The following is a 19,556-nucleotide window of genomic DNA, read 5'->3' on the forward strand; positions in this document are numbered from 1 at the left end:
CATAGAAATATGCCCTGCTTGTTTTGGACCAAGCAAACATTTGTCCTCTATTTTCTGGATTAAATTATTCACAATAATGAAGAGTGAAGAAGTGGTTGGTTCATTAAACTGTAAAGGAACAGTAACTGTAGCTGTATTCCTACATAGAGAAAAGAGACGTGAAATGCTGTAGTTCTTCAGCACAATAATGACATTAGGTGGTGATGACACGACTGCACCTGGATCACTTTACGCACACATGAGGACGCTGCAGAGAGGGTGTTGAAGCAGGAGGGGGCACTAACGTTCTGAGATGGATGTTCTTTGGTAGTTTTATAGGGTATAGTAACTGCAAATGTTCTTTGCTATTTATATCATTTCTTACAGGGTCTCTTAATAAAACCACAAAACCAAAAACCTATAACAATCAAACACTATGTTATTTTTAAAGCTGATGACATTCACAAACTCACATCTGTGCTTTCCCACAATGCACAAACCACAACCGTGTGTGTCTTTTTAATGTTATGTATGGAGAGCATGTGCTTAAATAGTCCCTTTTTTTGTTTGCAAATGTATGTATCAGCCACTCTCATTAGCATCAGTATCAACATGAGGGGAACAGAGAGACAGAAATGTGACACCATGAGTCCAACCATAGCACTTTATTCTCTTCACACAGTGCATTTCCTTAAAACACAATATATAATTTAATATAATTATTATAAAACTCCATTTATGTATATAAATAATGCATTCAAGACAGCAGCTCTGATATATACTATTAAGCTTTGGTACAGTGGTACATTTATGTATGTGAGTGAGTGAGTGAGTGAGTGTGTGAGCATTGTCCGGAAGAAGGTGGGGGTGGATGAGAGAGGAAGGGGAAGAGTGGAGGGAAGGGGGGAAAAAAATGTGTTCATGTTAACTGTGTGCAGTGAGTTCACGTAGGAACCAACGTAACAATCGCTCCCTCCGCTGAGGCTTCATCATCATCATCAACATCAGTACTGTGCGTTCCAAGCCGGCGCGCTGAGGCTGCTGCAGCTGGGAGGATGGCAGCTGCTGTGATGGGATGGTGGGGGCACCACGCAGCAGTAACCCACCTCCCCACCTACACCAGGCACAAATTTACTCGGCGGATAGGGCACTGAAACTCCTCCCTGAAGACGGAAACAGGAGAGAAAGTTGGGAGAGCAGAATTTGCTGCCACAAGCACTTTGCCAAGTGTGAAACGCTTCTTTTTTGGGGGCTGCGATTGTTACACTCCGACGCATAATGAGACCTTTGGGTGCTCTGTGTTTACCTGAACCATGCTACATTGATGAGAGGCCATTGGTGAGTACGTCCCCAGTGCAGCCGGGGCCTGAGTGTGGGAAGATTGCTGCACTCCAATGGTAGGAGCATACCCTGCTGCAGACACACACGTATATAAGAGGTTATGAACAAAAATCTCAAAACTATTTAAGAATATATTAAGAGGAACAATGTGGAGCTTGCATAAAACACTGGAAAAACATTTAAAAATGAGAAGTAAAAAGATGTAAATGCAGAAATTCACAACATTTATACAAAACATAAACTGTTAAATGTTTATACATAAGGTGTGATAATATATTGTGACATAGTTAGGGTCATTGCTATAATCTCTATTACACTTTTATTCATTACTTTGTGACTCCTGCTTTGCTTAGGCAATTTCATTTTTTCACTTTTTTATTATAATTTAATTTAAATAACGGTTTTAAAACAATGCAGTGTTTTTTTTGTTTATTAGCAGTAGATTTATGTGGATACAGATCTTCATTGGCAACAATTAATCAGAACAACAACAAAACAAACATTTCCAGAGAAAACAGATTCACTTCTTCGTTTAATTATTCATGGGTCGTTGTTAATGGAATTTGTGTATCTGCTCCAGCGTCATTGTTTCGAGCCGTGTATAATTTCAGCCCCTGGTGCCTCCTGTTTGTTTTCATCTGTTTCAGATGCATTCACACATAACAGTGTTGAAATGCGTGCTGAAAAGAAGCAGCAGGAAAAGAGACCGGTTCACTGTGAGACCCTCAAACTACATCTCCGACAGTGTAACGGCCCCCTCCTCTACTGCCACAACTGTTCTCCCCCACACACACACACACACACACACACACCTCATAAACGCACAGGTAGGAAGAATTGTACCTGTGGGTTGTGCTACTTGGCTGTGGATGTGCTGGCTCGGTGATACGGGCCTGCATCCATGCTGAGCTGAGGTAGGGTACTGGCCAAAGTAATACACAGGCACCTACAGGAAAATATATTACATTCAACTACAAATTTCTTTCCTCCTAGCATTAAATTCTTCTTTAATGTCACAGCATTCTGGTGTCAAAAATATGCCAAATCAATGCAGCCTTCATAAAATGTCAACATTTAAACGCTGCACATCAGTCACATCAGTGAGCGTTAAGTGTTAGGATTCAGCAAAGAAGTGAAAGATGTGTCTTCCTACCTGAGGTGAGGGCTGGCAGTAGCTGGGCGGGTTGGGAGGAGGATGAGGAGGAGGAGGGGCTGCATAGATGTAACCCTGACCAGGAGGGTACAGAGGAGGGGCTTCACCCGTCGACTGGCAGCTCATCGTCACGTGAGCAAACTGCGACGAGAGGTCTTCAATCTGTTGATCAACGCGCACACGGATGACAGTGAAGACACACGCATGCAGTGCAAACACGTATGGTTGAGCTGTTGTCTGACTGAGCAGCGATACATACTGTGGAGTATGGCTGTGTGGGAGTGACAGGCAACATCTGTGGAGTTGTGTAAGAGACAGATGAGTACTGAACCACCTGAGAGACACACATGGAGACAGAGATAAAGACACAAACACTGACGTGTGTGTGTGTTCACATGTGTGGTTGGTGTGAACATATCCTGCATGTCTAACACTTCCTGCTGTGCGCACACTACCTGCTGCTGCTGCTGCTGCTGCTGCTGCTGCTGCTGCTGCTGCTGATGCTGATGCTGAGGTGGAGCACTTTGAGGCTGAGTCTGGCTCCTGATTGGCTGCTGACTCTCTGTAGGGATATACACAGCAGGGGATCCGTCGGGGTTCAGGAAAGGTTGCCCTGTGAGGTTCAAAGGGTTGAGTGTTAAGTGAGTACTGAAATCTCACTGGTATGCAGTGTACACACATTCACCAGCCACTTCTTTATTTATTATGTGTATCTAATAAAGTGTCCAGTGAGGTCTGCTGCTGCTGCTGCTGCTGCTGCTGCTGCTGTAGCTCCTCTGCTTCAAGGATCGACAAGTTCTGCATACCATACTTTCTTTGCTCAGAGAACTGCCATATTTTTCTCTTTTTCTGAACATTCTCTATAAGCCTTAGAAATGATTGTGCGTAAAAATCCCAGTAGATCAGTGTCTGAAACACACGTCCGTCACTTAAGACACGTTTCTTCCTGATTCTGATGCGTTTCCTCTTGATCATGTCTATATGTCTACATTTATTAAGTTGCTGCCATGTGATTGACTGACAAGCAGTGGGACAGGTGTCCCTTTAAGAAGTGGCAGGTGACTGTGCACTGTGCAAAAACCGTGGGCTACCATTAGACGTCTTGTTTCAGCGATGCTATAATAATTATTTGTCAATGTCTTTATAAGAATACAAGAAAATAAATACAGAAATTAGCATGCAGTATTAAAATAATAGAAGATTTGAGAAAAAATACTTATATGATAAACCGAAATGGGTGCTGTAAAAAAGGTCTCTTACATTTTTGAGCATTACATACACATGTTGTATAAGTTTAACGCATAGGAAATTTGCTAATGTAACTTTCAACCACATCGTTTCATACTAAATGCGAAATATCACAAGATTTGACTGACACCAATTATGCATCAGCAAAGCCAACAAAGCTAGTGTGTGTGTGTGTGTGTGTGTTACATACCAGTATGTGGGTTGACCAATATGCTTCCTGGTGGGATCCCATTCTCCACGATGTACGCAGAGTTGTGAGCCGGCTCTTCTCTTATGGGAGGAGAGGAGGGGAGAGGACAAGTCGCTGGCAGTCTGAACAGAGAGATGGAGCCTGAGAGAGCGAGAGAGACATGTGACACATGTGATAAGTACAGCTGTGTAGAGGAAGAGGAATAGAAGAAAGCTTAATTATCACGCCACATAACAAATTCACTTTACAACATCTCCATCTGACAAAAAGCATGACACACTCCACATCTCTGTGCTAAAAAACATACTGAGTGATGATGTATCTTTCCTCCTGAATATGTGAAGACGTCTGGAGGTGTTGTGTGAAAATTTACAGTTCTGGTGTGAGTTCATAGATTGGGTTACATTTTCACACCAGAAGCACTTGCACTGGTTTTTGTTAATTAGATGCTACTGAGTAAAACAGAGCGATTTTTCCCCCAAGTGTGATGTGGTGATGAGGCCTGGGAATAAGTTTTCCTGGCACACAGGTATGGAGGAGTGAAGTATCTCACCCTCGCTGACGGAGTTTGCACATCAAAGGTGCGACATGAGACGTGTCGAAAAGTTGCAAAATGTGATTCCGAAGACGCACCTGAACCTCGCGGTTCCCAGCTGTGGTTGGCAGGTTGATGTGGTATGGGGGCGGGACTTGTCCACTGGAAGGAGGAGTCGGAGTCTGTGCTGCTCCAAGGTTGGGGGTCGTTGCTATGGCGACAGTCGATCTCAGTGCTGCTCTGCTTGCTGCTGCCTGTCCAACTGGAGCCCGAGCTGTCCCGGCTCCTCCTGTGAGGCACATCCAGAGTTATCCTGCGTCATTTACAAGATTGCCCGACTAATGTGGTTCCACAACTGCTAATAAGCTGCGCGTAATGAAGCGCTGGAGGTTTTAGGCAACGTTCATAGACGTAAATGATCTATAAAGACTCTGAATCACAAGAACACACACACACTCCCACATACACACCAAGGTCCGCTCTCTGTTTCTGCTGCAGACTCTGACACAAGGTCTGTGTCAGTCAGGCTGATCAGATTAAGATGATGAATGGCTACACATGTGTGCAGACAGAGCTTTACCTGAAGAGCAGTCTTCTTCGCTGGGTTTCAGCATACGGATTGTACTCCTCCACAGCCCTGCACACGGCAAACACACACACACACACACACACACATTAATGTCCTCATCTAAATATAATAAGTTCAAAAAGAGGTATGGAGAAAACCCACTGCAGGCAAGGTTACCTGATTTCTGCCTGGACATTCTCCTGGGTGCAGAGAGACTGTAAAAAAAAAAAAAAGCAGAAATGAGAAAAGAAGAAAGAAATGAGCGAGTCTCCTCTGTCTCTGTGTCATCACTGCATGTCGTCCTCTGTCTCCCTGTCTCACCTCTTGGTTAAAGATTCGGTCTCGTGCTTTTTGGTACTCTTCCTCTCTCTCCTCCACTGATTTGCTTTGCTTCTCACGAAGGGGATGATTTCTGGTCTGTAAAGTGCAAAACAAGAGCAGGTCAAAACAGCTGATGAATACAATAGCCGTAAAACATACACAAGGACATGCCTGAGACGAACCTGGTCTTCTGAGCTGTTGTCTCTCTTTAAAATAAATTTCCAGCAGTTTATTTCATCGGTCTTGTTCTTGTGCACCTTGTCCAGAAAATGCTGCTCGGGTCTTAGAAGACAAACAACCACTGTTAAGTTCAAACTAAAAGGCGAGGATTTACAGGCACATACTGGCTCAGAAACATGACGAATGCTTACATGCGTGTGCTGCTGGTCCTGTTGATGATGACAGACTTGCCTGTGTGGTCTACATTGTGCTCCATGCCAAAGTAGGCCGCCACCCGGTGGACCAGCATGCGGTGGTAGGATGACATGTGAGGGAACTTCTTAAAGGAGCTGAGGGCATTAGAAATGGGGGAAAGACACGAGAAGGACAAGAAGAAGGAAGGAGCCACAGAGGAAGATGAATGAATGCGGGAGAGATGAAAAATGGAGGAAGGAAATAGAAATTAGAAAGAGGTAAAGAGCGGTCGGTCATATTTTTTGGCTCAAGTTCAGTTTGAACTCCTGTGGTGAAAACATACACACAAACCTATTGCTGGTGATGAAGTCAGTCATGTCCTGCTCCAGTTTAAGCAGCATCATACGGTCTCTGGGGTTACTGTTGAGGGTGTCAACAATAAACTGGTGCAGGTCTATGCCAGTGGAGTCCGTGTACTCCATGCTGGACTCTGAGAGAAACACAGGCAGGATGTGTTACAAGACAATAAAATAAAATAAAAAAAAAACACACACAAAAAATGCCCACTGCAATATCAAACACCCCGGGAGAACTACAGTGCATCTAAATAGTAGCAGCATTTCTTTTTTATTACATTTTATTTGTGCTCTTCTGTTTCTGACAAAATCAAACACACACACACACCTCTGGACAGTTTCTTTGGATCTGGGCTCTTCCCCTGCTCTTCCTCCTTACATGATGTCCTCTCATTGTCATGGCAGCCAGATGAGAAGTTTGCGTCTGGAGACGCCTGTGAGAGGAAAATACGCTGTCATTTGAGTGGGATGATGAAGAGGAGGAGGAGGAAGAGGTTGATGATGTGTGTGTGTGTGTGTGTGTGTGTGTGTTACCTGGATTTCTTCATATGGTGAGGACTCTTCACAGATGGCCTTGCATCGCATTAACTTTCCTTTAGCCTAAAATGCGCGCACACACACACACACACAAAAGGAAGCTATATTACATATTCATAGAGTGCAATGCAATCGATATTGCAGTAAGAATGAATAATGTGCGGCAGGATTTTTTCAGCTTACCTTAACTTTTTTCTTTGGTTGCACCTGGTTACTGTGTTTCTGCGAGTGAGAACACAATTTGTCACGGAGTGAGCGTGTGAGGGGGAGGGCGCATAATTTGCCGGGTGTATTATTAATGTGGTGCTTTACACGGGGTAGGTTAGTGTCTCTTACTTGCTGCTCCAACTTCTCATTGTCATGGAGACCCTCCTCTTCCTCCTCCTCCTGATTGCAGAGGGGCAGACATGGCGGAGGGGAGGGGCAGCTGTAGGGTTTTAGGAGGACATCTGTGCTTTCTACAGCAGCTTCGGTCATTCTTCTAAAACAACACAAAACACTGAGTATGCCAAACTAAATACTGTCTGCATTTTTATATTTGGCTATGTAAAATGCCTTTGCCTGCCGTGTGTGTGTGTACTGTTTCGAACCTATCTGGAGTTGTTTACTGGAGAGCCTCACAGGTAAATGATGAGGTCATATATCCCATGTTCCCACGGGGCAGCCAGAAATGCAATTATCCTCTCTGCGCCTGTGCTCCCTCTCTATACTGTTCGTCTGTGTGCCGGCTCTTCACTGGTCAATGTGGGATAAAAGCCTGAAGAGTATGAAAAACACAGGAGGAAACAAACAGCGTAAGTGGTCATTGTACAACAGCAACACCACTCTGCCTCTCTCTCTCTCTCTCTCTCTCACACACACACACACACACACACACATCAAGCAGTTACCAAAGCATAGAAGAATAGCTGCTGTAAAGTAGTTCAGCAAATGTCTGTTGTGTGTGTGTGTGTTAACCTCTATCCCGGCTTCGGAAACGCTCCTTCAGGTTTGACACTCAACTGCTGCTTTAAATGTGCAATACAAGTGAGCTTATGTATCTATGACAGTAATATAAAGGCCTGTTCCTGCTTGTGTTTTAACATGAGTGTAGCCAATGTAAACACATGTCGTGTGTGTGTGTGTGTGTGTGTGTGTGTGTGTGTGTGTGTGTGTGTGTGTGTGTGTGTGCATGCATGCTTGAGTGTGTCCTCAAGCTTTTCTTAGAAACAGCAGCTGTGGATGGTATCATCCGACCCGCCAGCACAGATATTCCCAGAATGCCAAGCTGAGTTCTGTAAACCCTGTGATGAGAATATTACCGAGACCAAAGAGAAAGACAGACAGACAGACAGACAGACGCATTCCACCATCTTTCCCAAATGCATTCATTGGGGACACATTCTACTGTAACTCAGAGCTCAAGGGGACACTTATTCCTGTAACACCTGGGACAAAATAACGAGCTCAGAGGATACAGAGTCCCATAACATGGTTATTTAACACCCTACTAGAGATAAAAAAAACATTTTTTAAATGTGCAACCAAAGTGCTGTTTACATCTGATACCTCCTCACTAAAAGTACAATGGAAAGAGAGGTATCTGAAATCTTTTCACATGTTGCTTTTAAAACATTTATGGCAGGTGATGCATCATTGCAAATATGGATACAAAACAAACATTAATTTTTAATTTATACTGAGTGATTTTAAATTAATTCCGATGAAGATATTCCAATGAAATGAGTCATGTGATTGAGGAGTTTTGAGGATGTGCACCTTGTACTGTTCCAGTTTCTTTGTATTTTAGAATAGAATCTAATATTTGTATTTTCAATCTTGCCTATAAAAAGCAGGTTGCTTAAAGTCATGTTAGGCTGTGCAAATTGTAACAGATGCATTTGTTCTACTCTGACAGTTTATAAGACAAGACAAAAGATCAAAATATGATCAGCAAATGGATGCTGATGATTAGAAGAATACTCATTAATGTTGGCTCTGTTGTTTGTTTGAGCAGGATGCTGCAGTGATTTGTATCTCTGTCTACTGCATCCCAGGGAACAGATACAAGACACGGAAACAGTCAAAAGGACATAATAACTTGCGAAGCTCCCTAATGTGTTGACAGCCTCTTGTTGAGGCGTCTTTTAACCAAAGGTCTCAGCTCAACTTGTGCTGCACTCTAGCTGACCTCAGGCAGAGGGGCGGAGCAGGTGAGAAAAAAATGATCCATGTCCTCATATCGTTACAATCAAAATCAACTCTGGTATTGAGCTGCGTCTCTGCAGCAATCAGAGGAGAAGAATTGGGATCACTGCATAAGAAGACAGAGACGGAAAAGAAACGACATGGGGCCAATACACAACGGACAAATCAAGATTAATGGGGGGTGAAGGAAGCAGGGATGAAGAGAGATGAACAAACAGTCTGCGGGGACTCAAAAGGTGAGGAGGGGTGAAGGAAGGCGATGGAGGAAAAGTGAGGAATTGGTGAAAGAGAGGCTTGCAGCACAGTCTGTCTCCGGGCTTTTCAGCCAACAGCCGTGAAGACAGGATCTGAGTGGAGCTACCAGTTTTTGAGCTGAGCGCTGCAGAAGCGGCCTGCCGCCCCAGGAGAAGGTGTGACACGATCATTAGCGTGTGACGGATGGCGGCGGGGAGGCAGGGAGCGCCAGTACCCGCTACATCATCATCCATCTGCTGCTCTCCCCAAAGCCTTCAGCCTCTGAGCCACTTACTCACCAGGACGCCTTTCTTCTCCGGCCAAAAGCTGCCTGGCTCATCTACATGGGCATAGACAGCCAATGGGAAAACATCCAAAAGCTACTTTAGATGACCATTGTCAGCTGAAGCAAGTTAAATGAAGTCCTTAAGGCCAGTACCATCCAATTCATAATGAAGGCCAGTGAAAAATCTGTCTCTGAATACCAGGACTATGATGATCAATGTGTTCATTGTTTAAACACTGTGCACTGGTTGTATTCATTTTCTGATCCCCTCTCCACATGTAGACATTTATCTGCATGCCTTTCCTTTTCTGCAGACAGTCTGCCATACTTCCTTTTCTTTTTGGTTGCAACTTTCCAGTACAAGAAAACCTATAAAAACCTAGAAAACAGTATTGCCTGAAGTCACAGAGGCTGTTGTTTGTGTTTTGTCTCTAAGGTTGCAGCTGAATTTAAAACGGGACTTTATATTTTCTCTCCCTCAGAACGAAGCTCATTATGAGATGATTCAGCAAGAGACTGAAAACCGAAAGAGCAGGTCTCTCTGGGTTGAAATAATAATCAGGGATTTTAACTTGGATCCTTCAACACTTTTTTTAATCAATAACGTGCACAGGCTTTGCCCCCAAGGCTCTAATTGTGATACTTGATACTATTTACTTACATTTTGGGGGGTTTATATTTGCAGCTGAATCTTTTGGGGGCAGATTCTGTTTTTATCTTCTTGCTGCTGCGTATTAAAGTCAAATAAAACAGGTCATGAATTGATTCACCCACCACTTCAAGATAAGCAAAGAACAGAGGGTGGAGAGGAGAAAGTAGGCTACTCTTGAAATTTAGGTTACATCGTCCTTTGAGTCATGAGCAGCACCTGGGCAGCCACAGCAGCTTTATAACCAAAGTCACTTGTGGGTGTGACAGCTGTGCGCCTCTGCAGCTGAACTCAAACCCAAGACGGGGGGGAAAAAACCAGCAGAGAACAAAACGATAGTCTTAAAGGGCTACTTCACACAAAAGCAGGCTTTGTAAGCCAATAACAAAAACCGATGTCATTCAGATACGTTAAATAGACGATGACGAACAGGTGTCATCTTCATGCACACATTTGTGGCATCCTGTTAACCTACATAACGGGAACAGCCAATAACGGTGCTCTACACTCCTGTTATTGGGGGGCAGAATGCAGAGAGCAGATGGAAGCCATGTCTGACTATGTGTGTCTTCCTAACGCATTCTGTTGAAGTTGAATTATTGCGAGGACATTTTGACCAGTCCCTTTTTTAGGCATGGGAAGATATGAACATTTCTTCTTACATTTACTGTAATTTCACTTGGTACATATCTGTATGCTTCATGAAATTGTGCACACATATGGATGAATGTCAACTTATTGAGGGTGCGTTGAATTGTGATGTGCGATTATATCGTATATTCATCACATTCCTTATCCTCACACTTTCTTAAACAATTCTAAGAAAGAGGACTTGGTTTAAGGGTAAAGGTTAAAGTTAGGTGCATCGATGAGAGTTGAGGATGGAAAAATGTACCACGTTATTGCACATCGTGATCAATTTCAAGTTATTACGATGTGAGGGGTATAGGGGTAATTGTAAATGGAAAGCATAATTTTAATTTTAACATCACTTGAAAGTTCTGTCACGGAAGCCAACATACAGTGCCAGTAATTTATTTTGAAGTACCACAAGGGGGAGCCTGCATCTTTCTGCTAATTCCATAATTATCATATTTAAGATTCAGATTTTTCTACATTAGAAAATGCAAAGTATGACTTATTTTTGTTTCTATTTACTCGTTTTGTAAAAACGACATGTATTTTTCTCATATACCAAAACATTTTTGTTTACAAGTTTACAGACACAAATCAAACGGAGGTGTAGATATAAAATATATATTTCACAATTACCAATGTGAACTGACATCGTGAAATGCAATTATTTTGGTCACATTATTGGTTCGAGAAAATGCATGGAGTCCTCATAAAGATAAAAATGTTTGTGTCGCATTAGAGCTCAAACACCGGGCTATTTTTACACCTGACTGCCGGGGAGCGGACCTCCTGCTCCGGGACTTCACCGTGCTGTCAGCTGCGTGTGTGGAGCGGAGGACGGAGGAAACACAGCGGCAGAAGCGGAGTGGTTATCAGTGTATATGTGCTCACACTCACACTCTTCAATATGACAAAAACACCGTCAAATCTCTCACTTTAAAGTCAAATTTTCTACTTTTAAACACACAAATAACTACAAAAAGACAGGCAACTGCTGCTGCATTCCCATTAAAACTACTTGATCCTGTCATTCGTGTATGAATTAAAATGTGAGATTATTAAAAGTATAATTCATTCAGCGGCGTCTCCGGGGAAAAAGACACTGACAGCGGCAGCGCTGCGGGGCGCACAGTTAGCTCGTTAGAGCTCCTCATTTAGCCGTTTTCACAGCACTTTCTGACTCATTACACGCACATTTAAAAATAAAGAAGACATTGTGTTTATTTCTCAGATCACTTCACACAAAAGAGACGTGTTTGATGTCGCAAAAAAATTCTAACAAAAAACACCACCAAGAGACAAAAAGAAGGCGGAAAAAATGTGAGTAACGGTTCCTCGTGCTAATTTAGCAGGTGTAGCTAGAGCCGTTACTGCGGTGACAGTCAGCGTTTCTTACCGTGAGGTTGATGAAGTCTTCCTCCCTCCCTCTGTGGACTTGAGCCGGCGATCACTTCTCAACCGACCCACGGACTGCTGTACATTCACCCGGCGTCTGTTCAGTGTTCACTGTGGGCTCCGCGGATCCTCCTCCGCCTTTTGCCTGTCTGTGTCTGAGCAGGAGGAGCGGGGCGGGGGCACGAGAGGGAGAGGGGGGGCGGGGGCGTAGAGGAGGCGTGTCGACAGCTCCGAACCCTAAGCCACGCGCCCACTCACACACACACACACACACGTGCGCGCGAGGAATGCACGAGATCCAGAACTCCACCTGCCCACTTATCTCACTATGTCCTGTCTCGCTCTCTTGTACTGTCTGTCTCTCTGTCCTGTTTCTCTTCACTGTAACTGTTCTCTATGTCTCTATGTATTGTTCTCTGTCCCCGTCTCTCTCCTGTAGCTACTATATGTCTCTCTACCATTCTCTCTGTCCTTGTCCTTTTTCCTCTGTACTGTATGTCCCCCAGCTCTTCTATCCTGTCTTTTTTTTCCTCCACCCCTGTCTGTCTCACTGTAGTGCATCTCTCTCTCTCTCTAGTTGTCCCTGTCTCTTCTGTGCTTTCCCTCTTTCCGCCTTAGTATTGCTCTCTCTGTCTCTCTCTCAATTCAATTTCAATTTCAAAAGGTCTTTATTGGCATGGGAAACATACATTTACCTTGCCAAAGCCAATGTAAAAATACAACATTGTGTGTAAGGACAAAATGAAAACAAGATATATGGCAGAACAACAAAATAATATATGAAAAATGCTGTAGGCATAAAAATGCTGCTGTTTTAAAGAAGAAATATAAATAAGAACCATGTACACTCGGATCCAGATATGACCATGTAGGGCTATTTTACAGGATAATTGCACTTGAACTGTAAAACACAGTGTGCATATAAAATTAATCTATCTCTTTCTGTGTCTCCTTTTCTGTCTCTCTCTCCTGAACTGTGTAAGTCTCTATCTCTTGTGTTATCTCTGTCTCTTCCTCTGTGTCTTGTCTCAGCGCAGGTCTCTTTCCCCCTGTAATTACTGCAGTAACTGACGTGAACACATTAGAGGACACAGAAAGTCTCCTGTGTCTTTATAAAATCCACTTTTTTTCAACAGTGGTGGGGGTACTGAAGGCTACTTTATACACAGTAAGGAGTACAGTACATGCAGCATATATAAGACTTGACGGCCCCTGATTATAGAAGACACGGACTGAGGTGGTGATGTGTTTTCATGTGGTTTGTGTCTCTTTGTGGTCATTTCATTTGTCTTTGTGTGCTGTTGTCTGTCTCCTGGGTTGTAGTTGCTTCTTATGGTAAGATTTTACAGTTCAGGACTGCTGAGGCTGCAGCACCGGTGTAGATTAGGCCTCTTCAACTCTGTAGTCCATTATAATTCATATAGTATTCCTCTGTTCACTCATCAGGATTTATTTACTCGCTAAGATTTTACGTACAACCCCCTGACGCACTGAGCTGCACTGCCGTTAACGACACGTCCGTGAATGAAGTGGTTAAAATAAGCACAGTCGACTATAGCTAAAGCACAATGCTGCCTACACAGTCACAATAATATCAGTGTAGTTACGCTGGGCTATTTTTTTGCATGTTAAACCTACTCATGTAAGTTTATCTGCCCTTATGTTTTCAATGCAGCAGTACATTTACTTGTAATGGAGTGTTTTACTGTACTGATTTTAACACTTTAACCGTCACTGCTCTTATGCTAAAAAGGAACGATGACATGGTCACAATAAGTCACCACAAATCAACTAACACCATATAACCTTATATATATAGAGTGGCAGTAATTCAGTGAATGTAGACGGGGTCAAGACAACCTGCTCTCAGAGTGGAAACTGAGCATCAGAAGGAGGGAAAAAAGATGATTTTAGTGACTTTGAACGTGGCATGGTTGTTGGTGCAAGACTGACTGCTCTGAGTATTTCAGAAACTGCTGATCTACTGGGATTTTCACACACACACAAAGAAAAAACATCTATAAAAGGTTTACAGAAAAATGGTCTGAAAATGAGAAAATATCCAGTGAGCAGCAGTTCTTGGCAGTGGCTTTGTTGAGTGACTTACAACAAAAACATCAAATTATTTTTGATCCACTGTAGAGAATCGAAAAAAAAGTGTAAAACGGGCATAGAATATAATGTAGTAGTAATCAAAAACATCAAGCCTTGCCCGATTATTATCAAACTTTTTATTGTCATTAATTATATATTCCTGTTCCCTGTTTAACTCCCTTGCATCTTTTATGCATCTATGTTTCTATTGTGTATGCGCTGTTCCAAATGACTTACCCTAGTCTAATTAATAAAGTTGTTCATCTTCATTCATATTTTCAAAATTAAATTCTCTTCACATTGTGGTCCAGATGTTTTAGGTAGTTTGAATCACCCGGGGAATTAAAAAAAAAAAAAAAGTGTCATGACATGAACTGTATTAGTCTGCATTTGTGGGACAAGAGCACAGTGTTCAAATATAGCTGGAGCCCAGGCAGAGACAGTGTTATCCTTTGTCACCATGTACTGTATGTTTACACCCACCACACAATCCGTCCAAATCTGAGTCACCCACTATGGTTATGACACAACAGACCCGACTAATAAGGTATCTTGTTACACGGGTGACATCTCATTAAATGTTTCCAAGCTTTATATATCATGATAGCATTTTCAGAACTACTGAGGTCATTAATGACCAAGTTTGGTGACATGCACAAGCCTGACTACAGCCACATATTCTTTACAAGCATAATGAATTTGCCAGGATTCAAACTTTGAGCGCAGCCTCGTCTTTCACTTTCACTTTGGACATTGCTGTTAGTATTGCTTTGGATTGTATTTAAGTTACTTTTGGACATTTAGGTTCTTCTGATTGGACTTATATTACTCTTATAACGTTCTGTTTCACTGTGTAGTTCCTCCTTCTCGCTGCTTCATCTCCTTGTGTGTCTTGTCGACTTCACCTTTACCGGCCATGATTACTCACACCTGTTCTGTTTCACCTGTGTCTCGTTTGTGCCACCTGTGTCTCGTTATCTCCCCTCCCTATGACATAGATGCATTCACATTACCAGGCCGAAGTGATCTGCTTTCTTCTCTTGATGCAATTTGGATCAGATTTTTGTTTTTTACAGTGTTGTGCAGACACATAATTCAGATCTATGTCACATCAGGATGTCGTCGTAAACCAGGGGTGTCCAAACTTTTTTTAACGAGGGAACCGGATTTGATAATGTGAAGATTTCCGGGGGGGCCAATGGTCCCTTCAGACCTTTTTTTAACAGTAAAAGTTACAAACAAATGCATTGTTTCATAATTATTTAATTTTCATTGTCACATTTATCATTTTTAAATAGCAATGAAACCAAATGTAAGCCACGCAGGCCTTCCGTTCACATCTGGAGTCAAATAACACAATGTGAGATGAATGTATTAATCTGTCTGTCACAGGTGGGTCACTCCTTATGAGCTCCTAATGAAGATGACGTGATTGAGGCCGATTTTCTGTCCACATCCCTCCTGGGCCATAAATAATACATTATAAAACTGAAGCTGTGGGCCGTACAACATCTCATGGGGTCAGACTTTGTACATGCATGTCCTAAAATGTATATATTGCCGTAATTTGGGAATAGGCTACATTCACATTAACAGGCTGACATCATATGCAATCTTTTCTGGGGCGTTCATAAAAAGTAAAAAGAAAAATGAACCCAAAATAAACAGAAGTCAAACTTGCTTCTTGAAAATAAGGTAACAAATGATTTATTTATTTATTTGCTGGCAGAACTCTGAGTCTGGAGATTGAGAGCAAAAAAAGAAACGTGAACGATTAGTCGATGGGAAAAGTAACAAAAGAACAAATACTAGTTGGTGGTATCACGCTCAAGTGGAGCGCTGAGAAAGTCTGGTACCACGTGTGGAGACAAGACACACTGGTGAGGAGGGAATGGAAAACCAGAGTATATGAAGCAGCAGGTGATGGGATGATGGTTTGCAGGTGTGCGACTCGGAGACTCCGCCCAGCCGACCGGCCAAAACACAAAGCTGATGACAATGGCACAACAATACAGGAAACAGGAACTCAACAAAATAAGACACAGAACATGAACCCATAACCCTTTTCCATTAATGTGACTCAAATCTGATTTTCTAATCAGATTTGTATATACAAACGTGCAGTATATCTGCTGTGAGGTCATGTGACAGGAGTGAAAACGATCATATTGGAATCTGCGCTCCTTTTTGTCTGTAACTGTGCGCTGAGTGTTGCTGTTATCGACCTGCACCAGCAGCACTGCAAAATCAAACAACAACAGAAGGAGAGTGTTGTCCTCTAGAGTTACAGCTCACTCACAAATTCGTTGCAATAGTTTCCATTTCTGAATTTCTCCTCTGTGGGAGATCAATAAAGGTACATCTTATCTGATGTGTCCCTCACTTCAACTCGGAGGGTTCTCACAAATATCTGTCAATGACACGTGCACAAACATTTGTGCGCATGCCTGTCAGTAACGTTCAGATGCAAGACACTTGAGTTATGTATCAGTAATTTATCACTTATGAATCAGATTTTAACAATGTGGCCGTTAGTGAGAACAGTTTTATCTGAATCCATGAGGCTTTTTGTGTACATGTATTTGCCCCTTCAAATTAAAAAAGGTGCAGTTGTGAAGTTGCCGTCTGTCCCTACAGGACAGTGTCCCAAAGGGTGTCCTTAGAGGAAATGATGTGAAGTGATGCTGTGCTGTAAGGGATGTCCCTGTGTAAGAACATGTGGGAAATGATATACTGGTGGTGCCTGCCCCACAGGTGCGCAGTAGGTGCCATTTTAATTTTCGCCCCTGCCCTTCCAATTGTTTGTGCACACCACTGGTATATTCGCTGAGCGGCTGGTAATATGAACGTTGTCTCTGTGTTTCCTTGTCCTTTGCCAGTACGTGGTTTCTGCCCCTGCGTTACGTGTTGTTTTTACAATTCCTGTTGCCCTTTTCTGTTCACATAAAGTTGTCATGAAGACTTTTGAGTTTCTGCTTCTGCCAGATCTGTATTTTGGGACGTCTGTTTGTCAAAGCCCCATCAGAATTGGGACATGGCCCGATAAACCCACTGTGGATCTGTGGTTGAGCTTCTGGGCTCCTGCTTTAGTCCCATTCCATATTATAAAGGCTGTAGTAATATTGGATCTCTGGTTTGCTATGTAGTCTTTTGATTAAACACATACGTTTAGAAAAGAACTGAAATAATGAAAAAAAAAAAAAAGATTCAAGGACTCCAAATGGTTACTAAATGGGACCTACCATCGTGATCTGATTTTTTGAGGTGGGAATCACAGGGTACTTCATCATACAATACGTGATCAACGATACCAATAACATCGCAATACAACAATTCTGTGATAATTAATATCTTGCAAGACAACCCTATAGCGATACATCACGATATCTGTCTAACAAAAACAAAACATCCTTGAAAAGTTACAAGTGCAGGATTTTCTCTAGCCAGATAACTTCCGCTCAAGTTTCCCTCATTCATTTGAGCAGCGCCACCGTGAGGAGAAATGAAGTAGTGATGCCTGGTGAGTGAAACTGGCAGAGACTGTTGACTTTAGAGTGCCTTAATTTGTTCATTAAGTCATCAATATTTGTCCTTGCGTATCGATTATCGTATTGCACGAGGAAGGACGAAGACATATCACCAAATCGATATTTTGACCCACCCCTATATTGTGTTTCAGCGGTACATGTTTCCAAACAGATTTTAAACTAAACAGACACAAAAAACAACTTACAAGATAGTGTGACTGTTGCTTTGGCTCACAAGGACATTTATCCTCTTTGCCTAGTTAATAATTTAAACTTCATTTGAGGTCTTTTAAAAGTAGTTTGTTCTCTTGCTGTTGAGATCTATATTCTACATCATTATGAAAATGAATGTATGCCATTAGCATGGTCACACACAGCTCAATAAGAGTCTGAGAGCAAAGTAAGGTTTGTCCTGGGTGAAGGCGGGTGTTGTAATTCTCACGCCAATATATGGAATTTCATCATTTGCATAACCTTGACTCGTTAATGTGCTCTCACAGCTGAAGGACACTGGTGCAGTGCGTGCATTATAACAACCTATAGCAACCTTCTATTGCATGTATTTGAAGTTTTGCATTGAGCTTATGTAAGAGAAATGTGGATTTTCTATGAATCATATCCGAAACACTTCATTTAAAAAGGCTTCACCTTCTGTTTTTAAACACATTGTAATGCCTCGTAAACAACTTCCACCAATCACTGTGAAAGCAATCGAGACCCTATAGAAAATGAACGGGAAACAGAGATCCGAGTATTTGATGGGACTCATTTTTGTTCCATTAAATCTGGTCTCATTCAATTCAAAGTCCTTCAGACTTCATTATTCAAAGACAGAATTGCACAAGCTATAACCCAATAACCCCCTCATATGTGATAAGTGTAGGCTGGAGGAGACAAACCGGCTTCAAGGCTTCACCCTTTTTGTCAAGATAGAAAATGGTTGGTCTGAATCTTTTTTTCTTTCTTTCTTTTAAACAACACTCTCTGAGGTAGTTAACAAACCAGACTCTGCTTTAATAGGTCTGGGAATCTCAGAGCTGATTTTAACACTGTTAAACAACAAAACCCTCTCTTACTGCTTAATCATTAGCAAGGATTTCCTTCTAATACGCTGCACAAAATGTCTTCATGAATTAACCAACACACTACACCTCGAAGGATTCTTGTCAAATGACAGATGAAGAGTTTGATAAGATACGGCAGCCTCTCATCTGTTCCCTGCAGCCATTAAACATTAATCCTGTGCATCCAGAAGTGTATTGTTTATTCAAACAACACAGAATGTCACTCTCGTTGCACTCACTACTTCTCTACTGCTCACAATTAAGCACCCAAAGTATGGTCACAGCAGCAATTATAAATCATAATTTTTAATGAATGGTGTCAAATCGATTCTGCAATTTAATTTTTGGGAATGACTTTGACATTTGTGATGTTTATTATTTAAATAGAAGGTGAGTGGTTAAAAATGCGGCACATGCACAACCTTTATGGGCAAAATGCCATCAACACTACAGCGATGACTGAGCACAGGCTTCAGGATGTGCGTCACCGAAAGTGTGTGCACATATCTCTCTATCTCTCTCACACACAAACACACAAACAAACAGAGAGAGAGAGAGACTTGTACACAGCTTTGTCATATGATATTTCATTGACTTCAACAGTAAAATCAAATTTGTGAAAGTTTGCAATCCACTGATGTGTTTATAATCTAAAACCTGATCTATTTTACACACACACACACACACACACACACCTGCTGGCTCTGTCAGTATGCCTGGCATGTGTGTGCACGCAGGACAGAGACTCAGTGGCGCTCGTTTCCCGTTTCGCAGGCACAGAAATACCGCCACTGTTGTGGCAGTGTATTTGAACTCGCCTCATTAGAAAGTGCACAGCTGACTGTGTGTTTATATATGTGAGTCATGCTGTTACATCAGTTCCAACTTCCAGGGCATCGCTG

At 42.2% G+C, this 19,556-nt stretch overlaps 1 protein-coding gene across 1 annotated transcript; it reads right to left on the reverse strand.

The window, feature by feature from the left end:
- Window positions 1-629: 629 nt before the first annotated feature.
- arpp21 (cAMP-regulated phosphoprotein, 21) lies at window positions 630-12,167 on the reverse strand. Its single transcript, XM_044053333.1, has 20 exons — window positions 11,971-12,167; window positions 7,173-7,339; window positions 6,919-7,063; window positions 6,766-6,804; window positions 6,580-6,645; window positions 6,374-6,479; window positions 6,041-6,179; window positions 5,707-5,844; window positions 5,518-5,617; window positions 5,336-5,431; window positions 5,192-5,229; window positions 5,027-5,083; window positions 4,545-4,735; window positions 3,912-4,052; window positions 2,929-3,086; window positions 2,733-2,807; window positions 2,474-2,635; window positions 2,164-2,266; window positions 1,286-1,392; window positions 630-1,142 (listed from the first exon to the last, which is right to left on the reverse strand). The coding sequence occupies exons 3-20, from the start codon at window positions 7,057-7,059 to the stop codon at window positions 984-986; spliced, it is 2,016 nt and encodes a 671-aa protein (XP_043909268.1). The 5' UTR covers window positions 7,060-7,063; window positions 7,173-7,339; window positions 11,971-12,167; the 3' UTR covers window positions 630-983.
- Window positions 12,168-19,556: the final 7,389 nt, after the last annotated feature.

Source organism: Solea senegalensis, linkage group LG20 (genome assembly GCF_019176455.1).
Source record: "Solea senegalensis isolate Sse05_10M linkage group LG20, IFAPA_SoseM_1, whole genome shotgun sequence".
In the NCBI taxonomy this organism is placed as follows: Eukaryota; Metazoa; Chordata; class Actinopteri; order Pleuronectiformes; family Soleidae; genus Solea; species Solea senegalensis.

What these genes read in the sequence shown, in the direction of transcription:
- arpp21 (XM_044053333.1), bottom strand. Translation starts at nt 7,059, where the DNA reads ATGACCGAAGCTGCTGTAGAAAGCACAGATGTCCTCCTAAAACCCTAC. An exon ending in TCCAAAGAAACTGTCCAGAG is followed by an intron (nt 6,180 to 6,373) that starts GTGTGTGTGTGT and finishes TGTTTCTCTCAG; the next exon opens with AGTCCAGCATGGAGTACACG. An exon ending in GACTTCATCACCAGCAATAG is followed by an intron (nt 5,845 to 6,040) that starts GTTTGTGTGTAT and finishes TAATGCCCTCAG; the next exon opens with CTCCTTTAAGAAGTTCCCTC.